This window comes from Dermacentor albipictus, chromosome 2 (genome assembly GCF_038994185.2).
Source record: "Dermacentor albipictus isolate Rhodes 1998 colony chromosome 2, USDA_Dalb.pri_finalv2, whole genome shotgun sequence".
NCBI lineage: Eukaryota > Metazoa > Arthropoda > Arachnida > Ixodida > Ixodidae > Dermacentor > Dermacentor albipictus.
In genome coordinates, this window is record NC_091822.1 from 90,551,760 (window position 1) to 90,575,081 (window position 23,322).

Sequence of the window (23,322 nt, forward strand, 5' to 3'; positions counted from 1 at the left end):
TCCATGTGGAAAAAGCGTTCTTCTTTCAATCAGGTGTGGAAACCTTGCCTGTGAGGACTCGGCTACATTGAAGAGATATTTGCGTGACAGCAATTATTTTCCGCTAGTTTATGCACCCACACCAAGAGAGCGTTGTTTGAGAAGCTACAGAAAATATATATTGTTTTGGTGCGTGCTTCAATGAACTCCTTAAATAGACCTTGATCTAAATCCTAATTAGGTGCATTAGCTGGTGCCGACAAGCTTTAAGAATGTACCCTTTCATATGGTTTTACTTATTGAAATTGCGTAACCATGCAAAACTTTAATGTTGGATCGAAATTCTAAGCCTGTAATTTCATCAGCAACTCATTTTATTCAAATGATTGTCCAACTAAAAATATATGTTAACAAATCAAATTTTTTTCTAAATTGCTTGTCTGTATTGTTATGGTGCTTACCTTTACCACTATTTTTTGCTGTTTTTGTGGAGATCGGCCATGTCCTAAGCAGCAGTTTTCACGAATGAATAGGTACTCTATGCTGTTCTGTCTATGTGTCTTCCTCTCCGTGCGAGTGGAAAACGTTTCTTAGCTTGTTAATTGCTTTTCCTAAGATGAATCACGTGTGCTACACTGAAACCTCGAGGTTCGAATTGTGCCAAGGACGCCCTTTATTCTTTTTAGATCAATGAGAAATTTATTCGGTGAGAATCCAACCAGCGCCCTACGTGGTGAAACCATACAAAGACGCATAAAGAAAACTTCGCTCTAAAAACACTCCTCTTTTCAAAACAGTGTCTTTTATCTTTCATTCAGACGTATGTTTACATTTGAAGCCTTCAAAAATATCTGATCTCACTTTGTGTCCTCGCTCAATGAGTTCAGAACGCCACTTCGCTCAACCACTCTCTCAGTGACAGACGCGGATTCAATGAAATCGGAAACAAATCATACGGCATGAAGAGCTCTTAAATTACCATGGACAGCTCCCAGCGTGACGCTAAGCCATGTGATATCCGGGGCAAATGAAGATGCTATGACGCCGGCTGCAGCCAGCACGGATCCCCCAACCAGCACGGGAACTGTGGTGAAGACTTCGCTTAGAGGTCCAGAGATTAGGCCTGGAAAAAATGTAAACGGCGTAATGTTTATTTTAATGTGCTAGCAATTATGGGGACACTCGAAGACAACTTCGGCCGTCGTCATCGGCGTGAAAATCCGTATATATTTAGGTATTCGTATGCCATATAGGCCATGCCATGCCATATAACAAGTGACATTTGCCGGTTATGTCGAGACAGTCACAAGGCTGCTCTACCACATCTTACGTTCTTGAGAAAACTATTTCTCAGATTTCTGAAAATCGCATCCCGCTAACAAATGTCATAAAACATAGCGCTGACAATGTGAATGGATATTGGCGCCGTTACGCTCACTTTATTACAGTCACTCTCGGATGACTGCTAACTTCTCGCTGTACGTTAACTAAGCGCGACGGCGCAGGCCGTGTGCTCAGTAGCCATGAATAGAATACCTTCACTCTTTTGGATTCGCTTCGAGACTGGTTTATTGTGCAGCAAACTACCAGAGCGGGCAAATGAAAGTGGGGAAAGAGATATAGAAATAACTAAGCAAGGAGGAATGAGACAGGCAGCAGAAGCCTCGCGGATCCGAGTGGCCGCAATGGCCACTGTCGGGTCAGCGAAACGGGGGCGCGGTGGAATTGTATTGTTCAGACGGTTTTTTTTAGGTGTCCCCCTCGGATATTGATGCGATCGCGTGGCACATTCCCCCCTTCTTCTCTTTAGTAGCGTTTTCGTTGTGTAATGTGCGTTGTGCTGTCGTCTAAATTCTCCACACTATCCCCCGTAAGGAGCACCCGCTCATTACTGTCAGCGATTGTCCATACAGATTAGCTATTCGTTGTGCTTGAGTGGGTGCAACAGTTTACAAGCGCTTATTCGTCTGTCTGTTCCTGGGAAGGCTTCCACAACACGACACATCTTGCACATCTCGCGAGGAACCCGATCGTACCCGAAAAGAACTCTGTCTCTCTCAATGATACCTCTTCCCCTGCCTGGCTTTCTGGCGACGTCTTCCCACTGCGATTACTAGAGAAAGTTCTGGCACTGCCATCGTTCAGCCGCAATGGGAGAGATCATTCTGACCTTTTTGCTTTTGGCTTAAGACGTTATTGTGGCATAAATTAATATGCCTAATCTATCTTCATAGGCATACATTTTAAAGCTATTTACACTTTTCTTTAAATGCAGAAGGACTTTGCGAGCACGTATAATCACTGCACATTGCAGCGATTCCGATTGGGCCGCGTCCCTGCTGTAATGGCTTCAGTTTCCTCCTTCTGTGCTAGAGGTCTTGTTTTCGAATCCACCAATCGGACAAGCGTTTGTATGAATATTTAATTATTGAAAACTCAGTACGTTCGTGACAATGATCAGTTTGTAAAGTCACAATGTCATTGAAAGCCAGAAGGACGAAGTCTAGGCAAATTCCTGTGCTAGTCATCATCCCCACGCTGGCTGAACCACCCGTTCGCAGCTCCCATTAAAACTAGTGCCACAGTTCCGTGTAGTACAGGCATAAATGTGTGAGGCACGGGCGCCCAGGATTTGGGCAGGATTGTGTAAGGAAGCTCTCTCTCCAGGCGGGGACGGCACCAGGACACGGTAACCGCTCCGTACCGTACCAGGAACGGCACAGTGACGTGATGAACAGTCTCTGTGCGGTTCAAGCTTCCCGCAACCTGCAAACTCGAAGTTCTCACCTCCGCAGTCGATAAGGGAGCCGATGAGGCTGACAGGCCAGGAGGCGAGGCCGCGTTCGACGTTCATCTGCTCCATGATTCCGACCATGAGGAAGCCGGAGCAGCGGCTGGACGACGACTCCATGACGGTCATGAGAAAGGCCAGCACCGCCACCCACCAGCATTTGTCAATACCGGCCGCGTAGGACTTCTTTTCTGCCTGTACACGGCTCGGCTTTAAAGCGATGGGGTCACAGCCGCCCAAAGAAAGTCTTCCAGCCGCAGTTAAGCGCCTTGGTGGAGATGGCGTGAGCTCCTGTGACTCCGGCTCCAACCTGCAGTTCATATTTAACTGCGTGTATATAAAAGGAAGCTCCACCGCAAGAGCGACAGAGATATATTTGTTACTATGTGCTCAAGATGTTTGCTGAACGATATGCCTAGCAAGCTACTCCAGGTTGTAATGATTATGCATGAAATGACCAACTTCTACACAGTACGCACGCACACAAATGCACGACTAACGATGACAAGGATACGCTGTAGCAAGCATCTAGAGCGTCTCGTTAAAGCCAGTGCGATGGTGGACAACTCGCCTGACTCGAATACGCCGGTACGAAGAAATCACTACAGCAATCTCCACTATGTTTGTTGCATTTTAAATAAAGCTGCTATCTACCAACTGCAGGCAGCAATTTTTTTACATCAATTTAAGCAGGCAGATGAGGCAGTAAAATCCGCAAAACATGAAAATAATGAACTAGAGAATAAGGTTTACGAGGCGCTAATTAAGAAATAAATCATAATATCATTATATTTAGGCTGCAGCTTCTGTGACCTCTTTAACGAACATATACGCAACTCCAAAGTATATCACTAAGCTAATACCTAAATTTTCGTGATGCCATTGTAAGCATCGTAACGATTCCACGTAAGCTGTCCGTTGTGTTCGTGCGTTTTGCTCTAACACATGGCGTAATATAAATTGCGGTGCGTGTTCATGGTGCAGAGTTAAGGATCTGTAAACTGTGTGATTCAATTTTCTTAGTTTGTCAGTTTCCGGCAACATTGCAACAATATTGAAGCTCTATTTCAAAATTTGCTTTCTACGGTCGGTAAATTCGGCTTTCTATCGTAAATGCAACAAATTGTGTTGTCATCGGTTGTGCGCTTCTCTGATGAGCGTAATAACGCTTTTTCCATGTATTTGAATTCGTAATGCGAATCTATCATGAGTCACACATAAAGCAAGAAAGTGAGCAACTCAAGTCGGAGATGAGTAGAATTACCGAGTAGGTTCCCCTAACTTGCTCAAGCATTATGCGAGCATGCTCGTCTAACCTTATTTGACCCCTGCTACAATACATTGGAGATGGCATTGTGTCCTTTTCAAAGGTAACTCTGAAGTAGTCAAGCCAAATATTCTTCTCGAATTGAACGTCAGTGGGAGGCGATACCTTACTAAAGCAGTTTAGTGCTATTCCTGCCATCAACGTTTCTTAAAATGGACACTAACTTGTCCCTGACCTCTCTGTTGGAGCAGACGACAAAAAGCATCCTTGAAATACGTTTGTAGTACTGCTAACCAGAATGACACATCGACATAATATTACTATGCACAATGTTACATATTCTTCAGGCAAAGATAAGTGGTTGCTATGAGAACAAGCATTACTGCAGTATCTCAAACATCACTAAAGCGCATACGCAGACAAGGGAGCAAAAGAACGACGAAGACAGGCGCTGGTTCTATAAATCTTGCCGCCCTTAAAATCTTAGTGTGTACTTAAGAGGGCCTGTTTTCGTCGTTCTTTTGGTCCCTTGTCTTTGTATGCGCTGTAACTACCCCATACCCAAACCTTGCTTCAGTATATTACTGCAGTAAACGGTTACTGTCTCGGCGTACATAAAGAGGCTACTCTCAGCATCTAGCCACTGTATATATGAACAACAGTCCTGTTTTTGAAGTTTATAATACGCAAGTAGGTATTACGAACTAACTTGAAATAGTATTCGACTTCTGAGCTGTATTCAGATATCAGCAGGTTAAAGCCAACTTCGTGTGCCAACCTTAGTCTTTATAATTTACGAGGAAACAAGTGCTGAATTTATTGGAAAGCTCAATATCTGTGTCTCGCTGGATCCTGGTATTATGTAAGGCATACAGTATCTTCGAGCTCACCTGTGCAAGTTGTCAAAAAATATGAAATTTTGCATACACGAACGCAACTTGCAAGAATTGCTGACTGTCAACTTGAACTACTCAAACACATATTAATGTTAGCTGATGCCATTCATTATCAAAATATATTCAGGCAGTTCATCAAGTATTGATTCGAACGCAAAACTTCGATGGCTAATTATTCGACCCTGTTATAAAGCACCAGACGGATTGCTTTCCACGAGGACAATTGCTGTGATTTGGAGTTCTTTGGGGCTGCAATAACTGCACGCGATATATATTTTTTAAGTGTCCATCAGCAACAGTAGCTTTCTATGCTGCATGGTGGAGATGTGCTCGTATCCATCCGCATGGAAAATGTTGACCACCTTTAGAGTCTCTGTCACATAAAAGGATTGGATTGAAAGAAGGCCTAATCATGAGTAAAATATTGAAATTTCTAAAAATGTATCATTCAGCGCTCAACAAGACCATCCATTACAAACAAACGAGCAGCAGCAACAAAACAACATGAGAAAGAATACTTTAGTCAAAGCCATCGGCCAGAAAGCAGTGGAGTATTGTCTTACAACCAGCTACTGGTTGTCCTAAGTTCTAGTTGCTGCATGGAACTACCCCAAAGATGTGGCTGATAATTTCATTTTGTCATGCAAAAGCAATTATCGCTTGCTCATGGGCTTGCCATCTTATTGTTATAAGGAGTCGTAGCTTAGATTGGTCAAACTAGTAGCAGTGTCTTGCCGCGTATAGCATAATGCGAAATACGGGTCTTGCAATATCCTCTCCACCCGGAACACTCATTCCTTTTTCAGAATGTGAAACTTCTGCTTGGGAAAACTTTGCAGTTGATGGAGGGTGAGCAAGCTGGAGCGTATAGTTAGGCTAAATAGTTATTATAGTTAAATAGTTAAATAGTTATTATAGTTATAATATCTTCAGTTTCACGTAAAACTCATTCAATTCATTTCCTATAGCAAATCTATAAAACTTATGGCCCTTAAGATACCTAACTGCTAGGGCAGAAATGAGGCAGAAGAAGACAGGGCACAATTGCAATAAAATTTCTATTTTTGTCTATATTTTTGACAAACCAAAACTGTATTCCAATTTAGGGAGTGGGAAAATTACGATATGATCCTTTAGAAATAGTTACTTCAAAGAAATAATGTAGTAGCTATGTGACTTTTTCACAATGTTCATATTCATATTTTAGAATATGAATATTCAATATTCATATTATAAACACACACAGAAACCTCAGTTTGGAGCACACAGTGGCGTCCATCAATCTTTAGCGAGAGCATGAGAAGGAGATGCTAGACTTCAATGGCCTAATTATGCTCTTTTCTATAGCAAAATTTTAGGAACACCGAGTCTGGTAGCAGAAAATAATGTCCAAAGCATTATGAATTATCGTTCCATCACGGAAATAAAGAAGGACTAGCAGAGAGAGACAAAAAGAACGCCGGAACGCCGTCCCTCTCTGCTTCTACTTGTTCATTTACGCGCTGGAACGATATTCCCTAGTGCAATTCACAGCCAACTAGCCCAGCTATCTATGCTTTGGACAATGTGCGAATTGCTCCCATTTGACGCTTCCACTATTTTATCGTCAATCAAGAATGAAACAATAAACGATGATTCGAATAGTATGCAATCGTTGTTTCCTTCGAGTCTTCCTTACAAATCTTATGAGAAGAGTCATTTGCTGAATAAATGTTAGACAGTAACATTGAATATTTACTTACTTGGAAATTGTGAAAATTTCACTTGAAGTTGGACGTCTTGTGTTTGCATCTTCCATTCTTTGTGAATGCCGTCGTTGTTCCATATGTAGTTTGTGAGAGCCCTGCGAGAATACACATATGAACTAAGGATTTATGTATTCAGTTGCACTCCTGAATGGGAACATATATGAAAACAATGTATATTCCACAAGGCGAAGCACGTGAAGGTAAATGAGGTAATGAATGAAGAATGCGCTCATCTCATGACAACATGAAATGCGAAAGACAAGCTCACCATAGACAATGAAAACCCTGTTTTCAGTACTGTCTTGCAAATTCACATCACAGAAGAGATCACAAAACATCGCTAAGAATCAAGTATTTAGTAGAAAGGCACCGTAATGTGCAAAGTTCTACTCGTATACGGAACACAAAAGTGTTACACTTCTCCGTCCTAACCTCACTTAACATTCATCACAAGAACCGTTCATAGCATATTCTAATATGTGTCTCATCTGCGATTCCTGGTATCATGCAGAGGGTGACGAAAGTACACATCTCTTGTACATGTTTTTTGCAAGCCGCGTTAATGCAGGGGCCAGCCAAATACCCTGCAATGTTTACCTACGAAATTGTTTCGCAGTAATTTGTATGTACATTTCCGAGCGTTCGTTCTTGCAAAAGATCTTTTGTCGCCCATTCCTCTTTTGCCATCAATGCAGCTACACACTACGCACTCGGCAGCTCAATCAGACTTGCACGGAATAGCATGGCGACTATACCCGTTGACAACTTTCTGTGGCCGCACAGCCAAGCTACGCATCCAAAACGCACTTCTATTACAACGTACCTGTATGTACACTGCAAATGCAATCATCTGTAGGCTTCGTCGCATTTAACAAAGCATACAATCCATTATTTCTTTCGTGATAAAAATGTCCTTCTTGTAGTAAATAAAAATTTCGCGCGTAAAAGATTTTCGTTTTTGCCTTGGAGCCGTAAGCTCATCTGAATTCATCTATCAGAGAAAGTCATGGCAATGGCGTGTTAGCGGAATATTTCGTTGGCAGCATACGAAAACTGCGAAAGATGTGCAACGTTAAACTCATGCCAGAAGCGCAAGTTGATCGCTGGTCGCGATAAGCCGCCTTGACGCCGTCAACCTGGTCGTCATGCACGAGTCCGCCAGCTGTACAAGCCCAACAGCAATTCCGAACTTTATGTTTCATTTCATAAGTTCGTAAATTTTATGGCATACAGAGTTGGTATTCTCGGTCGTTCACTGTGAAGGATGTTCTCATTTTGGCAACATTTCGAGTGTATATAGCCCCGCAAGCGTCCGCGCTTGCGGGAGACAGTGCTGCCGGTGCGTTGTGACGACCGCGTTCAGCGTCAGGGATGCAATCACGCTTTCGCTTGTAGCAGCACACACATCGAAGGTCGCGCTAGAATGCTGGCAGCGTCATTTGCACGCACGCGTACCAGCGTAGCGGCGGTCCACTACTGGGTCCGCAGTTTTCGGTCAAGTGAGCGAAAAACAGCGTGCCAAGAATGGTGCTTCCCATAGACGCGAATGGCTTCTCTCGCCCACTGTACTAACCCCCGTATTCGGAAATACATCTTAACTTGAAGCCCATGCTTTCGCTGATCTAAATACCTCCTGGCGTGAACATGCCCGAGACGATCATTGCGTTTCCTTCAGCACGTTCACGACAGCCGTCATTTAAAGGCGGCATGACGCGGCCACTCTACATTTTGCGGTTTTTCGCGAGCAATTGTAGTAGAGGGCCCATTATGGCTGCAAACGTGCAAAAACTGGGGAGTAAAGGCGCATTTCTGTCCAAAATATTAGCTAAAACTCGTCGACTCTACGCACCGCTCTCCGGCGCCTAGAGCCATTTTGCCGAGCCACGTGTCACGCCATGTGTGGAATGTACGAGACATTGGTCGAGTGGAACGACGAGCGCTCTTCAGATTAGGCGCCCCGTGTCGAAAAATTGTGTGAGGGCGCTGCGAGCCAGCTAGACGGGGGCGAAGGTGTGCTTCGCAATATATTCAACGTAATTTTGGTGCGGGCGCTGAGACCGATCGAGCCCATACGCCCTTGTAATGGTACTTTATTTCATCCGCAAATTTATATTGACAGCTTTCTGCTGCGTATACATATTAAAGTAGGGGTTATACAAGATGACATCTTCAATTTTGCTGTCGGTGTCAAGTGCGTTGTCTGCTTGCGAGCTCGCGTTCGCGTCCAGGACACTAGGGGACGCCCAGTTTTTCTCGCAGGAAGTCTGTCCACTAAAATGTTTTTATGGTTTTTCTTACTCTGGTGTGCCTGCGACTCTTGTTGACCGGTACCAATTGTAGTTTCCGCCAGTTGAACTGCCATTTTTAACATTGTTTTCTAAATGTAACACGCTATTTTTGCCACAGAAGCTGCTTATATTCATCATGCAGCTAATTAAGAAACCTTTATTGATTTCGTGTCATTTTACGCACACTTCTTGTTGATGGAATATTGATCAGGGACAATGTTCAAAGGAAACGGTATTGTAGTGAAATAAACCAGGGTTATTAATGGCGTGGCTCGAAGAGACGCAGATGACCAATGTAATTCTAAGTTAATTTAAGGATATATATATATATATATATATATATATATATATATATATATATATATATATATATATATATATCCACCACCACATATATGTAAGAGAAAAATTATCAAATACATACTAAATGTGCAGATTCAAAAACTGGAAACACCCGAACGGAATAAGCGTGTTTCATTATAAAGCTGCACCAGGCCCAGGTGAACAAATTAACTTCCCGAGAAAAGAATTCTAGGCAATTATTGGACATTAAAATGAACAACAATGTTAGGGAATAGATATTGTCTATGTGCTCAGATGGAAGCGGCAAGGTAGGGAAGTCTTTACCAATGTAAATCTCTGTAGCCTGTCTGGCTATCTCCTTCAACGTGCCAGCAGACAAACTGAAATAGAAACATATATTCTAATCGAATGATATTTGCTGAATGATATCGTATGCGACTTCAGAATTCACTATTAAATATTCAGACCCATTCCACTCTGTGAAAGCGGATGACCAGCGGAGCTCTTTGTAACTATTGTAAAGGGGGTTTATTCGGCTCGTAGAGCAGCAGCGACAAACTCAGCACCAGCAGGTAGGGCGCAGCCAGCGAACGAACTAGGTACGTGCCACGCGATGGCAACGGGGCTTTTCAGCCTGCCGATCTTTTTCGTCACACTATAAACAAAATAAACAACAAAACAATATAACCGATATATGCACGTTGTTAAGGTTATTTGTAATGGTGTTTATGCCACGACCACACTAATTATGGCTTTGTGGTCGCTATAATAGACAGCCATGCGCTCTATGGTTACACTGGAGATCTTAGCGAACCTGAGGACCAATGTCGTGTCGCGGAGACATTGGTCTTGGTGTACCATTGAAGGCCGAACTTTTCCAAGAGAAGCGCCAAGAACCACTATTCGTTGGGGCGAGACGCATCGACGCTAAATGACGATGGAATAGGGGCCCACCGCGAGGACTCACCCACATGTGATGATCTTAATGTCTTCGGGGTCCCTCTCTGACGTTCCGGCATGAACTTGCGCAATGGCGACAACGATTCCGTCCCCACTCTGTACAGGGCACACGTCGCCACATTGCAAATCAAGGCTCTCGCCCGTCGTCGGTTAGGCCTAGGGCGCAACGGCCAAGCTGTCGTTATTTGCGTAGAACCATCATCCACCATCGATCACCGGTTTTGCCACATCTGGCCTCAATCGCAGCTGGGACATATACGCCGATACGTCTTTGCCTCATGCTTAAGCTATTTTATCTTTATAAACGGCGCCATCGTTTTTTCCTACGCACACCACGAAACGCTGGAAACTAGCATATGACAGCTCCGCCGTGAAATTATCGAATAGCCGTTTTCGTTCGAACGCAACGCGTAACAACACTTTTGAAGTCTCGAAGTTGAGGGGCCGATGAAAGTGAGAACTCTCGTTCAGAATGATTGCACTTCAAGAGAGTGGCGTCTATGGCGCAGAGGCGCACCAGTTCCTGAGAGTTAACGCACGGGTTCTAATCAGTTCTGCTGAAAAGTTCCCAGCTGTCATTGAATATAAATGCCCCGTTTTGGAGCAGCTTGTAAATCTGCTGACTTGATTCAGGCAAGCAAAACATTTTTCCGGCGGTCTCACCATGTCTGCCACCAGATTAAAACTTGGTGCCCAATGGGGCACGACACTCATCTTCTTCAATGAACACAGCAGGTTTACAAATATCTCTACGTGTACGTGAGGAATACCGTTCCTTTGCTTCATTATTGTCCTTATGGTAGTGCACCGGATAACTGGAAGCAGCCGTTTAAAATACAGAAGTTGCTTAGTTTAGCGGACGCACAGTTGAGAGTGACATTACATTTAGGTGTGAAATATAAAATAAGCGTAACATGTTTTTTTCAGAAATTTCCTAGTATAATTTTTTTTCTTTACACCCCTAGAAAAAGCCGATGGACGCAGCTACCTTGTTTTCACTAAGCAAATTCTGGCGTTTCGCGTCTGTCAGTATGATAATGAGGCGCCTGTTCAGTTCTGACCAACTGGGGTACCTTAACGTGTACCTAAAGAAAACTACACAAGTATTTTGCTATTTCGTTTTCATCAAATTCTGCGAACGGGTCTGAAATCGTGAGCACGAGGTTAGCAGCGCAACGCCATATCCACTATGTAGCCACTAATCAAGCTACAGTGTTCCATGACATGACAAGAACTTTATTTGAGTCCTCAGGGACTGAGACCTCGGGGAGCCAAACCGAAGGCTCCCGAAGATCAAGTCGGTGGCTCCGCCCACGATGGAACCGGGAGATCAAGTCCCGCGGCAACGTAGTGGGCCCTCTGGACAGCCTGGAGTTGAATGCTGAGATTGCTGCTCTTGAGAGAGTCCTGCCATTGTTCATTCATGATGGGTGGAGAGGCGTTAAGGGCTGGGCACAGCCAGAGCATGTGGTCACAGAAGCATGAGTCATGACCACATTTGGGGCACGACGGTGAGTGTTCAGGATCTATCCTGTGAATAGAACGAGGAGTGGGATATGTACGGGTTTGCAGGAGTCTTAGTGTGGTAGACTGAGGTTTGTTCAATTTGGGGTGAGGGGGTGGAAATGTCCTCCTGCCTAGTTGATAATGGGAAACAATTTCGTGGAATGTACTTAATGGATCTTTGTGGATGTTAACCTCGTTCCAAGCCTGGCTACCCCCGACAGCGCGGTGTGTGAAATCGCGCGCTCTCCGGTGGGCCTGCTCATTAAGATTACATCCAAGCGGGTTAATTGAGCTATCTAGATGGGCTGGGAACCACGAGATTTGGTATCCTCCTTCGGTACTCTCCCTGGTCCTTTGAAGTGCTTTGATGACAATACTGTAGGCCTGTTCAGATATGAGGGCGGACGAGAAGGATCTAACCGCTGTGCGCGAGTCCGAGAAGACGATAGCGGGAACTTTTGAGCTGTGAAAAAGCCAGAGTGATCGCTGCTTCCTCCGCCACATGGGCAAACTTAGTATAAACAGAGGCTGCATTGACCAGGTTGCCCCCCGCGTCTACCAACGAGACAGCGAACTTATCCCCGCTGTCATATTTGGTAGCATCGACAAAAAGGGCATCTAGCTTCTGCTGATTGATCTTTTTAAGGATGGACTTGGCTCTCGCGAATCTTCTTCCCTGGTTATGCACTGGGTGAATGTGTCGCGGGACGGGGTCAACCAGGATTCGAGCTCTGGTTTCCCGGGTCAAGCTAACTTTCGTCGCCGGTTCATGTCTGGGTTGGATTCCTGCTTCTCCTAAAATCTTAATCCCTGGCTTAGTGGATGAAAGTCTCATTATCTGAGCCGCTGTGTGAGATTCTATTAGCTCATCGATGATGTTATGGAGTCCTAGCTCCAGCAGCTTCTCAGTGCTTGTGGACTGCGGAAGGCCGAGCACGCGCTTGAGGCCGGTTCTGATTACGGAGTCGAGCTTGGCCTTTTCCGCTTTACCCCAATTAAGGTACGGCGCGATGTAGGTGACATGACTCAGGAAGAATGCCTGATAAGCTCTGAGCAAATTATCATCTTAAAGACCGCCTCTTCGATTTGAGACGCGGGCTACAAGTCTTAGGACATTACTAGCCTGTCCAGTGAGCCTGTTCGAGGCCGTGGAGTTACAGCCCTTGGCATCAATGAGGAGACCTAGTATCTTGACCGAGTCCTTCCTCGGTATGGGATGCCCATTTTCAGCTCGAATTTCTACCGGCAAAGTTTCCAGAGGGGCAAGATTTCTGACCCCCTGTCTGGACTGGTGGTAGAACAGTAGCTCTGATTTAGCGGGGGAGAGTTTAAGGCCCGTGTTTTTAAGAAAATCTTCGGTAGCCTCCAACACGCTTTGTAACGAGTGTTCGAGCATGGCTAGCGATGCGCCCGGCGCCCAGGTCGTAATATCGTCCGCATAAATGGCGTGACCCACGTTCGGGATTGCAGCGAGGCGAGTGGAGAGTTTGTGCATGGCTATATTAAATAAGAGTGGGGAGAGGACTGAGCCCTGCGGGGTGCCGCAGGTGCCTAGTTCGTAGGGTCCTCCCGTGACCATGCCTAGTCGGAGGTGTGCCTTGCGATCCGCGAGGAGGGATCTGGTGTAATCACAGTTCGGCAGCAGTGCACTACGGAGCCACATCTAAATTTTGCCTCTGCTTTTGCAGCCCGAAACCGGACTCGACCAACGTGCTATCGCCCCTTCTGACGTCTACAGTGCCGCGTGTGTCTGCACCACAACAGTGATTGGAGTCACGTGGCCGGAGCTACTCTTCTGCGACTGCGCAAGGGTCGGACGAGCGCCAGACCACAGCATAAAACCGTCAACGGAGCGAGCACCTGTTACAGTTCGGCAGCAGTGCACTACGGAGCCACATCTAAATTTTGCCTCTGCTTTTGCAGGTGAGCGGAATATCCTGATTTAGTCAATAAGTCATAGAATCTGTGCACTGCTGCCGAACCTATCAGCTTTCTTGTACTTGTTCGATTCTTGTTACTGGTGTTGTTGGTGTATTGACGTACACTTTTGTTGTGTAATGTCGAAAGAGGCTAAGGCCATCGAATACTTAAGGCGGGAGCTCAGGGCAGACTTGAGGACCATAAAAGATAAGTTCCAAGAGGTCACTGAGCTGAAAACAGAAATACAGCAGGTTCTAAAACTAAACCAGGATCTTCGCGCTGAGAATGCCAAGCTATCACACAGAATTGAGGAACTGGAACAATATCAACGTTCAAATAACATTGAGATAAAGGGCATTCCACTTGAAGGCGAACCACTAGTCGTCGTGAAGAAAATTGGTGAGCTGATTAAGGAAGAGGTCTCGGAGGCTGATATCGACATCTGCCACCGAGTGCCTACTGCTCGACATGATGAAGCAAATATAATTGTTCGGTTTGTCCGCAGAACCAAGAGGAATGCCTTCCTTAGTAAAGCTAAAAAAAGCAGAATGGATACAATCACGCTGGGCTTTCAATCGTCCTCAAAGGTGTTCGTAAACGAACACCTCACACGGTATGGCAAACGACTTCTTGGTGCCGCAGTAGAAAGAAAAAAGGAATTGAGATGGCGGTTCGTATGGACGGCTGGCGGCAAAGTGTTCGTACGCAAGGACGAAAATTCACCAGCTATTCGAATCGCCAGTATGGAAGACATTGATAAGATGACAACGTGAGCGTCTTGGCCTGCTTCTCTTCTTTCCTTTTTTTAGTTAGTTTCATCGTATGAATTGCACATATTATGATGTTCAGTCTTTCAATAAATTAGTGTCTCATACCAGTAAACTGCTAAAAATATTTCACCTAAACGTGCGGAGCATAAAAAACAAAGAGGACAAACTGAACTGCTTATTTGCGTCAATCGCCCATAATTTTGACATCTTGTTCTATTGTGAAACATGGCTTACTGTGAATGACAACCCCCCGTACTGTGAAAATTACACATACCATGGGTTAGTAAGAACAAAGTGCAGAGGAGGTGGCGTGGCTGTCTATGTTAAACAGTGTCTTGTACATGAGATTATTTCAGAATTTTCACTTGTAACGAACAATATAGAATGTATAATGGTACGCTTAGAATATGTCACAGTTGTGGTTATGTATCGCCCATCATTGGGAAACAAACTGACGTTCTTTGATTTCCTAGAACAGGTACTACATTTCCTTAGCCATTCGTCCTCCCCCTTTATCATAATGGGTGACGTAAATATAGATATGTTGTCGGACGACATATCATCTAGACAGTTTGCTGGTCTTATCAATTCGTTCATGTGCACAATCGTAATCTCAGAACCCACTAGGCTAACGGCGCAAACGGCTACCTTGCTTGATATATGCATAACCAATGTACACCCGACTGACTGCCTTGCGGGACTGTTATCCGCTGATATAAGTGATCATCTACCTGTATTTTGTTTCATCCCTCACGCGCACAAACGAGTGGAAGGAGGAAAAAAAGCGCAGATTCGCAGTTTCCACGCAAGCGCATTAGAAAATTTTCGTGCTCTGATCCTATCAACAGACTGGTCATCTGTATTTGAAAAACAAGATCCAAATGCAGCCTACGAATTGTTCTTTCATAAAATGATCACGTGCTACGACCTAGCGTTTCCGTTGAAATTTTGCAATCAGAGGAGCAAGAAAATACGAAAACCCTGGATAAACGCTGCTTTGCTAAAAATGATAACAAGGAAAAATAAAATGTATCACTTGTTCGTAAAATGTAGGAGTGTGCAATTGTTGACTGATTACAAAAAATACAGAAATCAGGTCAACAGTGCATTAAAGCAAGCAAAAATTAAGTACTATGAACGGCTATTTGCTAAAATAAAAAATGACCCTAGGAAAGTTTGGAATGAAGTTAGAGACTTAACGTCTACGAAAAGACAGAATACGGAGATTAACATAAAGACAGCCACTGGCCTGTTGACAGGCAGAGAAGCAGCAGCTGCTCTGAATGAATATTTCGTCTCCAGCACCCAGTATCCAGACAGGACGGAGCCCACGGCCACATCTATAGTGAATAAATGCAGTCTTACTAACTCAGTGATACTTACACCTGTTACACCTGCTGAAGTTGTGCAACTGCTGTTCAAAGTAAAAAACACCGTCTCTGCTGGGTACGATGATGTGAAACCAGTACCAATGAAATACATTGCGGATATAATTGCACCTGTCCTTGTTCACATCATAAACAGAATGTTTGAAACTGGTATATTTCCTGATCGTCTAAAAATAGCACGTGTATGCCCTATTTACAAAGGAGGTGATAAACATTTAATGACAAATTTCCGGCCGATATCTGTCTTACCTGTTCTATCAAAAGTATTCGAGAGTGCCCTGAATGTTAGACTACAAACATTTTTTAGTAAATATAGTGTAATTAGTGACATGCAGTATGGATTCCAAAAAAAATAAATCTTGTGAAGTAGCTCTCCTTAATATCAAACATAAAATAATAACAAATATGGAAAATCAAAATGTACACATTAGGTTTATTTGTAGACTTTAGGAAAGCCTTCGATTCAGTATGCCACAGTTTATTAATTAGCAAATTGGAGCAGTGCGGTGTACGAGGTATCGTATTGGAACTTTTACGACATTACTTAACCAATCGCTATCAATATGTCAGTATAAATAATGATGTTTCATCTTACGCGGAAATCGTAACGGGTGTTCCACAAGGATCAATACTTGGACCTCTTCTATTTATAATATATATTAATGATCTGTGTGACATACCCGACTCTCCCGAATTAGTTATGTATGCAGATGACACTAACATATTCTTTAAAGCTGCTACTATAACAGAGCTCGAATCAAAAGTTAACAATTACCTGAAGCAACTCTCTTGCTGGTTACAACATAATAAGCTACAAATGAATTCATCCAAAACGAAATATATGATATTTGCTCCTACTAATAAACCACGTAACTGCACTGCAACTATTCTCTTTGAAGACGGGCTGATAGAACAGGTAAAATGTCAAAAATTTCTAGGAGTGTGGTTCCAAGAAGATTTGGCCTGGAATATGCACATCGACAAACTTGCTATCGAACTAAGCAGAAGTGTTGGCTGCTTATACAGACTCAGTACTCTGATCCCTGCATGGTTGAAAAGTTCTTTATACTACGCACTCTTTTATTCTAGATTAACCTACTGTATTTTAATTTGGGGCACTACTTCGCAAAAAAATTATAATAAACTGATAGTGCTACAAAAAAGAGTCCTACGCGCATTCGAGGGATACTATGGCCCTGTACAAAACTTTAGAACCACACCATATTTTATAAAACACTCTATGTTAAAGGCAAACCAGGTGTATTATTACAAGTTGCTGCAATACATTAAACAGAACAAATCGCAGTACATCTTGAATGTACCCCCCAATCCGCATTACAGCCTTCGACAACATAACATCAGAACACCAAAAATACGAACCAATTACGGAAAACAACTAGTCAGTTACCAGGCACCTGCACTACTAAACCGCCTACGTGATTTTGAAGATGAAATTATAGAATATTCGAATAAATCACTCAAACATTTTCTCATCCTGAACAATATAGAGTTCGTCTGATTAGAACCACACTATAAATTGTCAGTCTTTTGTTTCTTTTGTTCTTTGGTTGTGGTTGTTTGCTTACAAAATGCATCGTACTTTGAGTATCCTATTCGTTTCTCATATTTCTTGTATACATGTTTTGTCTCACGAAAACAATATTGTCTCGTGACTATTTCAGTTGATTTCAGTATGTATGTATGATACATGTTGCTGCGTACGGCCTGCGTGCCGAATTGTTGCGGGAGCAGAAGCCTTCGTCAGGCCACATGGCCTTTAGCTTCTGCTTCCTTTCTGTTGTAAACAGGAGAAATAAAAATTCATTCATTCATTCATTCATTCATTCATTCATTCATTCATTCATTCATGAAACCGCTGGCCCAGGTTGAGAGACGAAATCTCTATCAGGATGTGTTTATGGGCGACCCTGTCGAAGGCCTTGGAGAGGTCCAGTGCGAGGATCCCTCTCACGTCGCGAGTAGGGTTATTAAATATTGCTTTCTTAAGCAACAGCATAGCGTCCTGCGTGGACAACGCCTGTCTAAAGCCGATTAGTCTGTACCTAAAGAGCTCCTTCTTTTCAATATGTTCAGTGATCCTGTTATGTATCGCGTGCTCCGCAACCTTGGCGATGCATGATGCAAGGGAAATAGGCCGCAGTTTATTTATATGTGAAGGTTTTCCTGGTTTGGGTATGAGTACTACTTTTGCGGTACGCCAGTCTATCGGGACCTGTCCACTTTTCCATACCTCATTTATTTTGGCCGTGACTATCTCGATTGCCCTATAGTCTAGGTTCCTCGAGAGTTTGTTCGTGATGCCATCAGGTCCCGGGGCTGATCTGCCATTTAGATTGAAGAGAACTTGTCTGATCTCTGACACGGTGAAAGGTTCGTCTAGATCAGGTGCCGAGAATCCCATGTAGTTCACACGCTCTACCGGGCGATCCGCGTCTTCGGCGACGGGGGGATAAGTAGGTGCTAAGTTGTTGGCTAATTTCCTGTCGGTGAGACCGATTGCGGTTTGCTTTTTAATGAGCCTATCCGTTGCAAGGCTAAGGGTGTCCTTACACTGTTTATCGTTGAGGAGACTTTTAAGTAAGCTCCATTTGCTACCTCTTCGCATACGCCCGTCCGTTTTGCTACACATCTCATCCCATTGCTGCCGGGCGAGCTGGGCCGAATAGGTTTCAATCTCCTTGTTAAGAAGCGCGATTTTTGATCTGAGTCTACGATTAAGCTTTTGGGTCTTCCACCTGGCTGAGAGGGCGTGTTTAGCCTCCAGAAGGCGAGCAAGTGTCGAGTCCATTTTAGGAATTTCACCATCTGTAATGATTTCTTTGGTTGCTCCTTTAACCGCTTTGTTCAGATTATCTTGCAGATCCTCATACGTTTCGTCTGGCGGGACTGTTTCATTTCTGATTTTTCGAAACAGGTCCCAGTCCATATACTCATATCTTGCGGGTGGTCTGGGTTTGACACGCAACAGAATTTCAAGTTTGTAATGGTCACTGCCTAGCCCCTCCTGGAGGTTGTCCCACGTGCCCTCGATACCAAGGAGGAAGGTGAGATCGGAAGTCGTATCTCGACTGACCGAATTACCGGATCTGGTGGGGAGCCTTGGGTCTGTGACGTGTATTAAGCCGAGCTCTGCAGCGTTGAAGGCCAAGTTCGTCCCTTTTGCACTTTTGTAAATGTACCCCCATTCCGCATTGGGCGCGTTAAAGTCACCCGCAACAACGAGAGGCACGCTTCTCGCCGCCCTAGACGTGGTGCCTAGTAATGTTTTAAAGTCTCTTTTCCTGTCCGATGGCGCGCTGTACACGTTGAGAATTAAAATTTTAGAATTGATTGTTCTGTTGGGTACGATCTCTATTAACTGGGCCTCGAGGCCCGCTTTGTACGCGCGGACCTCATGCTAAACGAACGAGATGTTCTTTCTGATTAGGGTAGCGATACCTCTTCCCTTTTCTCTCCTGTATGCTACCGTGTGGTACCCCAAGAGGAAAATTTCAGCTGTACATAGCGTTTCCTGTAACAATATAACGTGCGGCTTGTGCGTAATAGACCTGATAAACTGTCCTAATGGGGCCTTCCACCTCTGGAAACTTGCGCAGTTCCACTGCCAGATTTTCAGATTCGTGCTGTTTGCGTTCGCCATTTTGCCTACTGAGTATGATGAATTAGCCCTTTAGCCCCACTTTCGGGATTAGGCTTTGCCTGATTCTGCACTGTCGACACCATAAGCCTGCCTTTGGCTTGAACCTTGGGTCTCTCTAGTTGAGTTAATCTCGTCTCCATCCCGGAGAGCATTTCCATCATGCGTCCTAGGGTCTTTTCTATGGCAGCTAGCTTGCCTCTGCTGTTTATTTTGGCAGGAGGATCCGCGGCGATAGCTATGGCTTCGCTCGGCTCAGCCATCTCATCCTCCTCTTCTGTCTCGCTCACGGGTTCTGGGTTGGGAGCTTTACGCTTGGATTTACCAGCAAGTGGGCCTGGATCTTTATTGTTATCCTCATCGCGGTTCCAGATTTGCCCTCTAATGCTATTTAACGCTTCTTTAAGCTCTGCAGGTTCGCGCCTGAGCTGTTATTTTCCGCCTCAAGTGATTGGGTTCGGGGATCGTAGCCTTCTTTCCCATCGACGGTGTTGTGCCGGAGCCCTCGACTTTGTCGGCCCACGTGTCCTGTTTCGCGGGCTGGGAGCGAGACCGGGACGGGGATCTCGACCTGGATGCGCTGGAATTCCCACCTTTCCCTGAGCTGGTTCGCCTCCTGGAGCGAGAGCGCCCCCTCGATTGTGAGCGGGATTGCAGGTTGGAGCCACCATATGCTGCCGCACATGTCGCCGAGCTCTGTGCGTAGGAGATACTGATGTCATCGCCGCTGGCCATCTGTGCTTTTTGCAACATTCGTCGTCGCCTTCGACGCCGACGCCTAACAATGTATGGGATCTGGTAGCGTTGTTTGCATGTCCTATCCCCGGTGATATGGGGGCCGCCGTATGCTTCACATTTGGGTGGGCATTGGTGTTCCTCCTCTTGTGACTCTGATGACTTCATTTTCCCACAGCCGTGGCACTTCTTTTCCTCTTCGCTACCGGGGCACGCGTCGGCTCGGTGACCCAGGTGGCCACACGCGTAGCATACATCCATCTGCCGTTTGTACAGAAAGCATGGAACGAGGGCGGCTCCACACATGACCGTGTTGGGCAATCGCATGCCATCGAACAGTACAACAACTACTTGTGTGTTCTTAATTCTTCTGACTTCCAATGCCGTAGGGTTTCTTGGGTTCAGAATCATCCTCCTAAGGGCTCCTTCGTCAAATGAAGGGTCGGTGTTTCTTATTACACCTTTGCACGTGTCATCAGGGGCAGAAATGTAGGCTGAGACCTCAAAGGCGCCGAGCTTAGTATATATCTTGCTGATTCTAGCATACGCCCTCGCGTTTTGATCGTGAGGGGTAGAGATAACCAAAATGTTCTGCATCTTGTTTGGGCACACGGTGTCCTCGGCGGTCCGCTGTTCCGTCAAGGCCGCCACCATGGCCAGGGCTTGGGCGAGGAGTATGATATCCGTTTTGGAAACGTCGAGGCCTCCTTTGGGGTGCACGATGATCGTGATTTGGTCCTGGGGTACTTTCGGTAGCCTCGAGGCTGCCGTTACCTGCTTCATGAACCTTTTGGCCGGCGAGCTGGCCGTGCGGCTGCCAGCCGGCATATTCTTGGTGACACGTTGCCCGCCATATGAAGGCGTACTCGTTGGTTGTTTTCGTTTGCTGCCGAGGGCGGTCGTCCATCCCGCTTCATCGAGCTCCTCCGGGGCGATTTTCATCCCCTCGACGACTACGGTCCCGGGCATGGTTTCTGTTGGTCAGTAGTTCACTTGGAAAGCCGGTCGCCCGCGCCGGAGGGTGGTTAGGCCTACGCCTTCTCGCGCTGCCGCGCCTAAGTAGGCGCAGCCCGTTAGGCTTGGCGCTCTCGTGGCGTAGTCGGAGATTCAAGGACTCACAAAATGGTGAAAAGTCCACCCACCGATAAGAGTCCACTCGGAACCTCGGAATCCTCGGAACTTTTCGCTTCATAAAAGGTATAGGTTCCGTGGGTCGGCTTGGCAAAACAGCCGAAAACCTTGGAAAAAGGGAGCCGATGTGGGCACGTCCGCACTGCTCTGCGACTTCTTCTTCGTCCTCCAACTGTCGAAGTCTACCTTTTTGCTTCTGTCTACCGAAGACAGAAGCATGAGAGCAATGTTGAACTGCAGGTTTCTTTTTTCCTATGAGAATGCCTCCCGTAAACCGTTGTGTACATGGTGTCGAGTCGGCCACACATGTTTTATATGTTTGAAGCGGAAAGCAGGAAGTTTGCGTCCGTTTTTTTTCCCCTGCGTTTCGCCAGACCTACTGATGGAAACCTGTATGCGCAAAAATACACACCAGAGATACATGCTGCTTCAAGAAGAAAAATATTTTTTCTCCAGACGGAACCGTACAATAACATAGCAGAATGAAAGCCGACAATGTGGCAGCAATGCACGCGAAATCACCGAGGGGCATTAACAAGAATAAAACGAAACAAAAAAAAAGAAAGGTACTTACTCCTGAGGCATAAATAGACGTCATATGCAATCATAAACACCGTTCGAGCTGTCTGAACGCATATACCAGCGTGCGGAGTAGTACGAATTATCCTTCCGAGAAGTAGCGCCAGCAGTTTCCAACGGCGCGACCTTGATGCTGCGGCTTGCAGCGCCGCCGCAGCATTTTTTTTTTTTTGTCGTCGAGCGCCTCACCATAGAGTAAGAAATTCAACAAGAGGTGAAACTCGGCAAAAACTGGCAACAGGAATCGCGTCACGCCCAGTATCAACTCCATCCGTTAGTTGACGCGAGCATCAGAAAAAAAGAATGCGAAATGAACTTACAAAGTTTTATTTTTATTATTCTTCCCCACTAAAACTAAAAAGAAGTTTTGAGTGTAAATGAACTTATACTTTGCGACTTATTATTCTTGCGTTGCCCAGCAACAAGCTAGCGGCACTCCAGACACGCGTGCATGCGTCATGCGCCAGACAAGCCACAGGAGCCAGCGTGGCCGGCAGCGCATGTGAAACTCGCGCGCTCGGCGACTCGTTTGTTTTGTGTTCCGCCTGCATTTCGACATGGCACCGCTGCACTACTGGACTACAGCAAGGTCAGAAATTTTGTTTTACGGTCTTCGATGCACTTCAAGCACGCAGACCGCACGCATATTGCACGCATATTACCGCAGTTATCGAAAAACAGCGCCGCCGTCCAGGCATAATTAATTTGTGTTAATTACTCGTACTGGGAGGTGTTTGCGACGCTTTCTATGAGCCCAATCGTTATAACTTATTTCAGTAGTTTTCTGAGCACGCTCGCCGCACCTGGCTTCTTGACGAAAAGCACCTCGGATGTGGAACGCAGTTTCCCGTGTGCTGAATCTTCCGGGACAAGTTTTGGCGCTTTTTCTGACTACAGACATCATTGTAACTAATTTCGCTACTTTTGGGGGTGGTTTTGAAGCACAGTGACCGCGCTCGGCGTAGTAGCGCAGCTCGTTGTGTGCCGCAGAGGGTTTCGCGTGTACTAAATCTTACTGGGACAAGTTCGTGACGCATTCTCTGACCCCCAAAATTATTGTAATCCATGTCGTAACTTTTTTGGGATACTTTTAAGGCATGCTCCCCACGCCTGGGGTTTTGAAACTGTTAGGAAGAAAGCAAGCCTGTCATGGTGTTAGTTTTGCGTGTACGGAATTTTAGTGGGACAAGTTTGTGACGCTTTTTATGGCCCTGCAACAACGTATGCCTTATTTCGGTGCTCACGCTTGTCAAAAACGCGACGAGCGATTGCCGAGAGTGATAACACGGGAGTGTGTTGCTTGAACTGGCAGGACGCGTGAAAGATAACACCGAGGAGCTCAATAACTTGACATTTCTGTCTTCCGAGTGACTGGAAACAGGCCTTGCACCCGCGAATCTGTC

The 23,322-nt window shown here is 45.3% G+C and overlaps 1 protein-coding gene across 2 annotated transcripts in view; it reads right to left on the minus strand.

The window, feature by feature from the left end:
• LOC135901023 (monocarboxylate transporter 12-like) overlaps positions 1–22,049 on the minus strand; it is a 60,665-nt gene extending 38,616 nt beyond the window's left edge. The window contains exons 1-4 of one of the 2 annotated variants that reach the window (XM_065430654.1): positions 21,915–22,049; positions 6,676–6,776; positions 2,767–3,080; positions 959–1,102 (exon numbers count right to left, since the gene is read on the minus strand). In XM_065430654.1, the coding sequence (XP_065286726.1) occupies positions 959–1,102; positions 2,767–3,080; positions 6,676–6,776; positions 21,915–21,938 (583 nt within the window). In that variant the 5' untranslated portion in view covers positions 21,939–22,049. Of the gene's footprint in view, positions 1–958; positions 1,103–2,766; positions 3,098–6,675; positions 6,777–21,914 lie in introns of both variants that reach the window. The other variant, XM_065430655.2, reaches the window with a different exon arrangement.
• Between the last annotated feature and the right edge of the window lie 1,273 nt (positions 22,050–23,322).